At 45.1% G+C, this 10,096-nt stretch overlaps 1 protein-coding gene across 1 annotated transcript; it reads right to left on the bottom strand.

Annotated features, from left to right (window-relative positions):
* Positions 1-1,763: 1,763 nt before the first annotated feature.
* Positions 1,764-7,599, bottom strand: LOC121443174 (uncharacterized protein C2orf78 homolog). Its single transcript, XM_041644848.1, has 3 exons — positions 7,593-7,599; positions 4,849-5,610; positions 1,764-3,631 (listed from the first exon to the last, which is right to left on the bottom strand). Exons 1-3 carry the CDS (start codon positions 7,597-7,599, stop codon positions 1,764-1,766), a joined length of 2,637 nt encoding a protein of 878 aa, XP_041500782.1.
* Between the last annotated feature and the right edge of the window lie 2,497 nt (positions 7,600-10,096).

Here is a 10,096-nt window from a genome sequence, read left to right as displayed (position 1 = left end):
ATGTACTGTTGCTAACATACATCCTCACATAATCATGGTGGGGAAATCGGTGACCCACATATACAGAAAGGAAGGTGCTTTCACCTGGGATTTTGGTGCATTCCTTTAGTCCCAGCACTCTCGAGGCAGGGACACAGGCAAAGGCATTACAAAGGCAGTGTCAGGCAGATCTTTGTGATTTCAAGGCTAGCCTGATTAGCGAGGTCAGTTCCCAAATATTCAGTGATATGAAGAGAAACATTGTCTCAAGAAACTAAACTTATATATAAATTAATTCTATTTCTTATGTGTCACCCCATACAAGGTTAATGCCATATGCCTCAGAGGACAATGTGTTACAAACTCTGAAACAGTTAGAGCACAGAATAGGGAAAGGAGGTTAAGATTCAGGGACAGGTCAGGATGGAGGAAAATATCAGGCGATCAAATGTCAGTCCATTATGTGTACTCAACTCGGGTTCGATGAGATGGCTCCTTAGAGAAGAACACTTGATTTTCTCGCAGAATCCCCAGGTAGAATTCAGAGCACCTCATGATGGTTTTCAGTCTCTCTTAATTACAGACTCCAGAGAACTGATGCCCAGGTTTGGCCTCTCTGGGCACTCCATACATTTGTTACGCAGTAGTTCATGTGGACAACACACACACACACACACACACACACACACACACACACACACGAAAAACAAACATGTTAAATGGATAATTTCAAAGATTGATACAATTTGAGATAAACCCAGTAATCCAAATCAACCCATCTCAGAAAGATACTCCGCCTTGTAGAATTTCTTTCAAGGTAGGATCTTGATTATGCACACATGGACCCTATGTTTCATATCATGAAATGCAGGCAGAGTACTGATGTCTAAAGGGCTCGTGTTTGAGGTTTGAAACGGGAGGAGATGTGGCGACAGCAGTAGTGTGTTCACTTTACAGTATGCACTCTAGGAAACTTACCATGTTCAGTAACTCTGACGTGAATAATCAGACAGAAATCACATTAATTACAGTACTGTTCGGCCAATGACCCCAGCATATTCCTGGCTAACTCTAACATCTTAATAAAGCCAAGTAATATTAACCTGTTATCACCGTGAGTCTGTGACCTATTGGCAATGTTCGGGCATTGAGGCATCTTTCTCCTTCGGCAGCTACATGGCATCTCTTTGAGTTTGCCTGCTTTCTCTCTACATCTCAGTTCAAATTTCCTACATGGCTTTGACCTGCTCAGTCATTGGCTGAAACAGATTTACTCATTAATGACCAGTGGTAATAAAACATATTCACAGCATACAGAGGGGACTCCCACATCATCCTAGAATCTTGAAAATTAAATTCCAGGAAAATAATCTTATTGCCACTAGAGCTTTTTGCTACAGCTATAACATTAAATAAGTAGTACCACTGACTTATAGCATATGTTGTATCTATGTCACATGTATTATTACGTAATTAGGAAACATAAATAGTAAAGTTCTAAGGAAGACATCAAAGCCCTCTCTATATACTCATGGATAAAATCGCAGTCTTAAGTTTCTACAGTCAATTATAGTGTCTTCAAATATTTATAAATTTATAAACTATGTCTTTCCCTTCAAATATATGCATACATCTAAATATTATTCTGCATTACTATGTATGTATCTACATATCTACACATTCAGCTAAGCCTCTAAACTTCATGTATGCATGAATATCTATGTGTATCTACATCTTACCTGTGTGTGATGAATAGCGTTGTGTCCCAAAGGTTTGGGCAGCACTTACACTGCATAGCCATAATATCTCGAAATTTCCATATCTTTCTCCCTCTGAAGGAAAAGCTGTGGTTTTCCCAGAGAGGTACACTTGGCAGCATTCTCTCTCTCCTGTTGAGCCCGCCTCTTCATGGCCTCCCTCTCTGGCCTCTGCTCTTCAGTGATAGGCTGTGAGATGACTGGTCCCGGAATGTTGACTTTCTTCCAAGGAATTGGTAAGTGGCTGAAATCTTGCCGCAGGTATTGGGATTGAGGCTGGGGAGGATCTAGGGTCTTGTTTGTGGCAAAAGAAAGAGGCTCCCTGTGGAGTGAAGTGTGAGATGATGCTCTGTAGGGTGCAGGCAAAGAGGCAGGCGGTTGAGGCCCAGGGCAAGACTGGATGGGCTTGCTTCTAATTGGACGTGTGGCACTGGTGGCAACTGGCAGAGCCGACTTGTCAGAGGCCATCAGTGATGTGCTGGCAGGAGCTGGTTGGGATGACTTGAGTTTGGGTTGCCTAGCAGTGTGGGATTGAGACCTCACTGGGTAAGCTGTAGTGGGCCTGTGCGAAGCCAGGCAGTGAAGCTTTCTGGAAACAGGTCTGTCTTGAGGCTTGTCCAGGGCTAGGAAAGGCAGAGGTACTAATTTGACCTTCCCAGCTGGGGACAGCTCATCCAGGCACAGAGATGGACACCGCTTGGGAGCACTGCTCTCTGTTCTCTGAGCATTGCCCGGGATTCTACCAGGGCCTCGACCCTCACGGGGCGCATCTCCCAGGGATGTGGCGGTTGGGCCTGTCCTGGGATCTTTGTTGCTGCTCAAGTTCAGCAGAGCCCGGGAGGAGGAGACGCCAGTTTTCCTCTCACTCTTCTTCCCCAGTGGGTGAAAGACCTGCACAGACGCCAGCATGTGCATGCCGAGGTGAGTTCGAGGCTTCTTAAAGCTGTCATGGCTGAGCTCAGGTGGATTCCTCTTCCTCTTGGTCTTTGGGATGGCGGGCTTCTCTTCTGCCTTGACTCTGTGACTTGATGGCTTCAGCTCCTCTGTTTTCTTGGAGCTGTTTCCTCTGGTGTCCTTGGCCTTTTCTTTCCCCTGTGCCCTTGCTACGCTGGGCCTCTTGGGTACAAATATCTGAGATTTGCCCTGCACGTGGTTGGCCGTGTTGTCTATGGTTCCAGGATCATCTTCCTTCAGCATATCCTCGTGATGGGTTCTGGCCTGAAGAGCTCCATGAAACACATCAGAGACTTTCTGGTTTTTCTTGATGCCCAGTTCAGATAGTCCACTAAAGATGCTGGTGCGTGACTGGGCCTGGTCCCTCCTGATGTCTTTGGAGTCTTTGGTTTGGCTTGCTGTGTGATCTTCCATTTGGTCAAGGCCAGTGTTGAAGTTTAAGAGTTGGGGAAGGTGAATATCTGCCACCAGAGTAGTCATGTCTGCAAAGTCATTGCTAGACTCCATGACACTCTGCAGAGCCTCAGGGTCTTCCAGACCAAGGCTACTGTTTCCCAAAGTGGCATTTTGAGAAGCTAGCTTCTGCCTCAGGCTCCCAACATCACTGTAGTTCAAGGGCTGCTGCATGCCAGGGTATGCTGAAGGGAGGGGTGATGCGTCTTGGTTACATTTTGTGCCCTCATAGGAATCCAGAGGTGTTGATTGCTCAGCATTCATCTCATCTGCATTGTTCTTCTGTGTCTTTTCCAGGCTTGGGGCTGGAGGCAAGGCCAGGAATTCAGAAGGACTGTGCATGAGGGCAATTAATGACCTGTTCCCACTGACAGGTGCTGTCTTCATCTGGGCATCCTGGGTGCAGGCATTGCCGAGGTCTGGACTCTGCAGCAGACACAGTGTCTGCCCTGAAGGTGTCAACCCCAGGGTTGTCTCCCTCTCCACCACTGAAAAAGAGGAAGTTCGAAGTCAGTGCCTGGTAAGTGAGATGCTACCCCCGCTTTCAGTGTACCTGAGCACTGAGGCTCGTGCAGCAGTGTTGCAGGCATTGCTATGAGCTCTGCTGGAGGAGCAGGGAAAGCAGCCCTCTTTGGAGACACATAGTAACTACTCATTTGTTTCTCATGACCGTGTGAGATCACGTTTTCTCTTGTGTTTGTGTGGTGTGTACATGCTTAGTGATCATGGGGAGGTGACAGAATTCCTTGGTGTGCGCTCTTCCCTTTCTCCCCCATTTTCCTTTGAAACAGTGCCTCTCATTGCCTTGGGAGTTTGCTCTGAGACAGGTTGTGTTGCTCACTGTTTCCTAATCTTACTCATCTCCACCAGTTTCTTTCTGTTCATTGTATTACTCATATGGCCCCTGAAGCCTGGATTTTTATTTGGGTTTAGGTATCCATATCAGTTACTCAATTCTGAAAGGCAAGCGGTTCAAAAGCCCTGACATTCCTTAAGGTTCACGTTTCACAGAATTTTTGTTAGTGATGTCAAAATGTAAGACTGCGAAAGCTTTGAGCATCAACTTTGTAACAGAGAACATGTCTACATAGTCTTGGCCTTGGGTCACTGCTGAAGATTCAGAAAGAAAGAGTAAAAGAAAAAGAGAAAGTGGAAGAGAAATGTAGAGGAGGAAAAGAGACAGAGAAAAAGAGAGAGGTTGATCATGACAGATAGGGTGAGATGCTTCAACCCTGCTTATCAATATTACAAAGGTCAAGGCAGACTGTCACAGCGGACACTTGGAGTGTGGGAGAAGACTTCCTCCACTACAGATTCAGGGTTCCATTTCTCTGGATACTAGTTTCAACTCAGGGGAAACTTAGTTGTAGAAAAACAGATAAAATTCTCGATGTCATCTAGAATCTGGAGACATAGATTAGGAAGGAGGTGATTTTAGTGAGCTGCTACATGGGCCTGATTAGCCTTGGCAGTGAAATGCGTTCCTGTGGTGTGGTCCTTGGACATGTCTTAATGAAGGTTTAATATCACTCACTTTCCTGTATTCTCTCTCATTATAGAGACTGAATTTAGGGGTAATGAGCCTGAGCAATAGCCTACATGTCAGGACTCCCATTCTTCCTCTGTGTGGACATCCACTTCTGAAAGGTAGAGCTGTGTCTCCTCTGAGGGCTGATCTCACACCTCCCTTCCTGGCTTTACTCACCTTGAAGACTGGTGTCTGGCATGGTTTGAGCAGATGTGGGCCAGTAGATGGGACAGGTGGAGAAAGGTGTTTGGATGTTCATTGGCTGAATCTCCTGTAGTGCCATCACCATCCCTGGGTGCTGAGAGGAAGCCTGATTCCCAGAGCAGGACACAGAGCCATAGGCCTGCAGGCACTGCCAGAATTCTTCAGCCATCGGAGGACCCAGGCTGTTCTGGTCATTGTAATAGACCTGACTTCCATCCAGGTAGCAAGGTGCCAGGATATATCGTTGATCTGGTAGATTTGATGGCGTTGCCTGTACAAGGCAGGCAGACAGTGTTGGATAGGATGGCGGTAATGCATTGATATGGAAAGTATTGTCACACTGGGCTGTTATAGACCTAGACGAGGGGGTGGTATTCTGGTCAATGACAGTTACAGGGGCATCCAGGAATGGAGCTTCCCTTCTGGTGGTGCTTTCTCTGAGATCCCAGTGGAGAACACCTGGATAGGAAAATGTCGAAGTAGAGATCTGGTTCTGGTCAGTTGGCTCAGTCAGCATGGTCGTGCCAGCTCGTTGGTAAAGACAGGCACTGTCCATGAGCTGCTGGCAGCATGTGCTGGAGTCTGATGACAGGAGCCATGCTGAGCTCACAGCTGGGGTGCAGACCCCATAGAAATTGCACACAGTTCCTGCTGAGGGTGTGGCATTCCTCAGCACAGGCACAGAGGGTTGCAGAGCACATTCTGTCCCAGTGAAAGGTGCACTTTGGCAATTTTCTGTAGGAAGCAAGAAGAGAGTTGGAAAAAGTTGAGATGGAAGCTTTCTACCCTCTGGGAGGGACTGTGTTATCTCCAGGTTGTACTGAGTGGGAGAGTCTAGCATCTATGTTCCCTTACATATGCCAGCAAATGGGTTAAGATTGATCGGTGGGGCTTTGAAGGATGACAATCACTAGATGAACTGTCTGCTTTTTCCTGTGTGGGCATGGAAATCCTGGTCAATCTGGCTTAATGCTCACTCAGATCTAGACACGATGCTCCTTTTTCCTGATTGTAATATAATAGTGCCTGTTGGGACACTTCCTCGCAAATATATTCTACAAGAGAGGTTTTTATTGGGAAGAGACCCATAGGCATATTCCATACCTGGAACTTTGTCCTGTTCTCTGCAGATCTTACAGTATAGAGTGACCTAAACTCACTCTACGTTGATCAGTCTGGCTTTGAAATCACACAGACAGGTCTGCTTCTGCCTCTAAAGTGCTGGTGCTGGAGCCCCTGCCATGTCCACCAGGCCAATCTCTATTTTATTGAGTTTTTTTCTGAAATGATGTTTAACAAATGTGTACCAAATTGCGGTAATTATTCCTTCCCCCTCTCTCTTTTTTCCCCCTGCATTTCTTGTATAATTGAGGATCTCTTATAATCTTATAACTTTTAAGCATTATTCAAATATGATTTCAGAAATACAACCTACTGACAACATTTCTTCTTGTTTGCACCAGTTTAGTGTGTCCTCTTGGGACTGCTAATGTTTTATGGGGTTCATCTCTGAATATGATTGCTTCGCAATTTAATATCTGTTGATTAAATTGTTTTCTTAACAGCTCCTCAGTAACTGTTAGTTTTTATATCTCTTCTAAGGGGGAATCCTTGTGAGAATCCCCCCTCACAACAGCGTGTCAGTTGCCATGGTCAGACTCTAACTGACTGGACTTCGCAGCCCCATTTGATCCTATCCAACACCACCAGTGCACATGAGACATGGGGAACTGGGCAGAAAGTGGTCTGGATGGAGTGTAAGAGCCAGGGACCAGATCAGGATATTCTTTCTATATGTGCCAGGGAACCTTTGTACAGACTAATCTGAACAGTACGTTTGGTTAAACATGGCTTGGGAAATGACAATGCCTTGTCTGTTTTGATTATAATCTGTGGTCATCTTCAACATTGTGTTCTAAACTACCATTGTGGACCACCAGGGTCCCCTCTGCAGTGTGCCTTCATATATTTATATACTTTCTAGACCCGTACTGTGTTTGCCCCCTTCCCTGACTTCCTGTGCGTCTGTCCTTCCAGCAACACTGTCAATATTAATTTCAGTACAACAACTGCCTTCTCAGATTCCACAGTCCTCTTATTCTCTTCCACTCTCCATGTTTAATCCAGGGAAGTCCAAGTGACTGCACAACATGACAGTCGCCATTTTGTCCATAGTCAATATTCATTTGGTGAGTATGGAGAGAGGCCAGTGTAGAGCATGTCAGACTTGAACTGATCTCCATCCCACCCAGTTCTCTCTGTGTTGTGATTATAGTTGTGTGCCACCATCCGTGGTGTGACCAATACTGTTAGAGTCGCCCTGAATTTTAAACTAAGACTGGAAACAGTAGTGGGGGGAGACTGTCTCATTAGTGGTGTGGAGTGCTAGATCTCTGCGTGCCTTGTTCATGTTCCCGTGTCTCTGTAGTTTAATACCATCCAAAAGAGCCTGATTTTATTCCCTCTTCACTTTCTTTGAAAACCAAACAGTACAGGACCCAAGCATAGTGACACTGTTCACTCCTTGAGGCGGATGGAAAACACTTGAGAATAAACTTTTTGTCTAAAATCACCTACTTAGTAAGAACCAAAGCTAAATGTGACATTCAAATCTAGATATCTATATCAACATCAATACTATCCACATTCAGCAAAGATTTACTAGTATAGTAAAAGTCAATGGAGAAGATCACATGTTTTAAAGTCTCTATCCTTACCTGACATGGTCAAGGGGAGAGGATCAGCAATCCAAAGTACAATGGAGCAAGATAATCGGTCGGCTTTTCCTGATCAGCTGACCTCAGTGGCAAGTGTGTCCAGTATCAGACAGCACTCACTGGTCACTGGTCACCTGGACCTGTGATGATCCAAAGTTGTTTACAGTCATCACCATGGAAACACCAAGATTCTACCAGGTGCTGGTAGGGTTGGAGGGAGAATGATGTCATAAATGAGGCAACAGCCAATGGGAAGGTTCGATTCCTAACTAGAAGATGGGATTGGTTGGAGAAGATGCCAGGAGACCAACAGTAGCCATGGAGGCTGAGGTGTGGGCTAGTGAAAGAGGCAATCATGGCATGGACGTGCCACTTCCCGTGGCGTTTAGCCTAGGCTATCATGGCAGTGCTCTCATAAGGTTCACTTGATGCAGCTGATGCCCCGGAGATCCCGTGAAAAATAACTGAATTTTATTTTATTTTTGGTCAATTGATTTTCTTAGCACATTTTATTCTATTTATCTTAATTTTTATGTAACTGATTTTAAAATTATTTTTATTTTGTGTGTATGAAGTGCCATTCCTGTTGCCTATGGAAGCAAAAATAAGGCATTGGATTCCCAGAAACTGGAGTTACAGATGGTTGTGAGCTGCAAACCCAAGTCCTCCAAATCCAAGTTAAGAGCAGAAAGTGCTCTTAACTGTTGAGCCATCTCTCCAGCCCCAAATAGGCTATGTTTTGAAGTGAGCATGATGCCACTTACTTGAGATGACATCTTTATCATATACTGAATTCTGTATATATTTTACCTTTGGACATTTTCTTTGGGCCAGCGATCTATCAGTTCATGTGTACCCATTGAAATCTGTGGTATAGTTTTCTAACCCGCTTTCCCCTTTCCTGCTAGCTCTCCTTTCAACAATGCCCTTGGTTTACTTGCTCATATTTTCATGTGAATGCCTTGCACGGGGGAACGTGTGTCTCAGCCTGTGCTTTGCTGCCAGCTCTGTCACCACCTAAGATGGCTATGATCAGGGATGCAAGAAGCTGTGGTTTGCAGAGGGAAATGCTCTGGCTCATGCCAATGTGACTCACGATGTAGGAGCTGAGTCATCCGCTTTGGCTGTCACTCTGTATAAATTGCTTTGTTTATACTATGGTAGCAGAGGGCAAAATTAGAATACAGTATTTATTACTATTATTATTATTCTTGAGTTCAATGTAATTCAATGGAGAAATTCCATTCCAACCTAAATTCACAAGGAGCCTGCTTCTTGAGATGGTTCCGTGTTCTGTTACCTCAAAAGTATCTATGCCGCCTAGCAGGAAGTTACTGTCTAGACCGAGAGATGGCTTTGCTCTGATAGCTCCGAGACGAGAGGGGGAGAGAGAGAGAGAGAGACTCAGTAGAATATTGTGTTATGTCCCAATCAACACATTGTAGCCTGACAATACCCAATACTCCTAACCTGTTAGGCATTGTGGCACAGCCTTGCGTGCCTTAAAAGAGCTCAGAATGCATGAGCCTATGGCAGAGCAAAAGCATTGGGCACACGAAGTCTGTTGGACCATGACCTGCTGAAATACCCCTGTAGTTGGTTGAAGACTACCCCAAAGGAGAAGCATGGGATGGTTGCTCCATCAGAAGGTGAAGAGTGTTGACTGGCAGCTTTCCAAGTTAAGGGCAACCAGGAAAGGTGTAATTACAGAGTTATTTCAAGATTCAAAGGCATAATTTCACCTAAACTACTTTTTTCATTTTGGATGAACTGTAAAATTAACTGTAGCTTAGAGGCCTGAGTACAGCACTGGGCAGCTGAACAGTTTGCTTTTGATGAGCACTGACTATGGAGTGAAAAGAACAGATGAGGAGGCTCACAGCCCAGTCCATTGCACCAGCATCCCTGCTTCTTTTAGCCTTATTGTTTCTAATGCTACTGTCCCCATTGTTTTATACATTTAGAGTGTATGTGTGTGCATGTGTGTGTGCATGTGTGTATTGTGGTGTGCATGTGTGTGTGGTGTGTATGCATGATGTGTGGTGGTGTATATGTGTGTGCTATGTGTGTGTGTGCATGTGTGTGGTGTGTGCGTGCATGTGTATATGCATGATGTGTGGTGTGTGTGTATGTGTATGATATGTGTGTTGTGTGTGGGATGTGTATACACCACAATGTGCATGTAGAAATTGGAGAACAACTCACTGGAGTTATTTCTCTCCTTTCACCACAAGGGTTCCAGGGATTAACCTCAGGTCCTCAGGATTTGTGGCCAGCGCCTTTCCTGATGAGCCATCCTACCAGCCCTACTTCCATTATTATTATCATGTCATCTCTCTTACAGGTTCTTCTCTGAGGTAGGATGAGACAGGACTAGCCTTCTCAGGCTTTAGGAAGTAATTGAACTTCACAGAGAAGGACATCTGAGAGACCCTCGCTATTGGGCCCCTCCCTGTCCTCTGGTTTCTTCATAAAATGGTTTAATCAACACTTTTCAAAACGTA

This window comes from Microtus oregoni, unplaced genomic scaffold (assembly GCF_018167655.1).
Source record: "Microtus oregoni isolate MIOR12 unplaced genomic scaffold, Mior012 000102F_ref0000329, whole genome shotgun sequence".
NCBI lineage: Eukaryota > Metazoa > Chordata > Mammalia > Rodentia > Cricetidae > Microtus > Microtus oregoni.
Note: the sequence above shows the minus strand (reverse complement) of the source record. Positions and strands in the feature narration are given on the sequence as shown.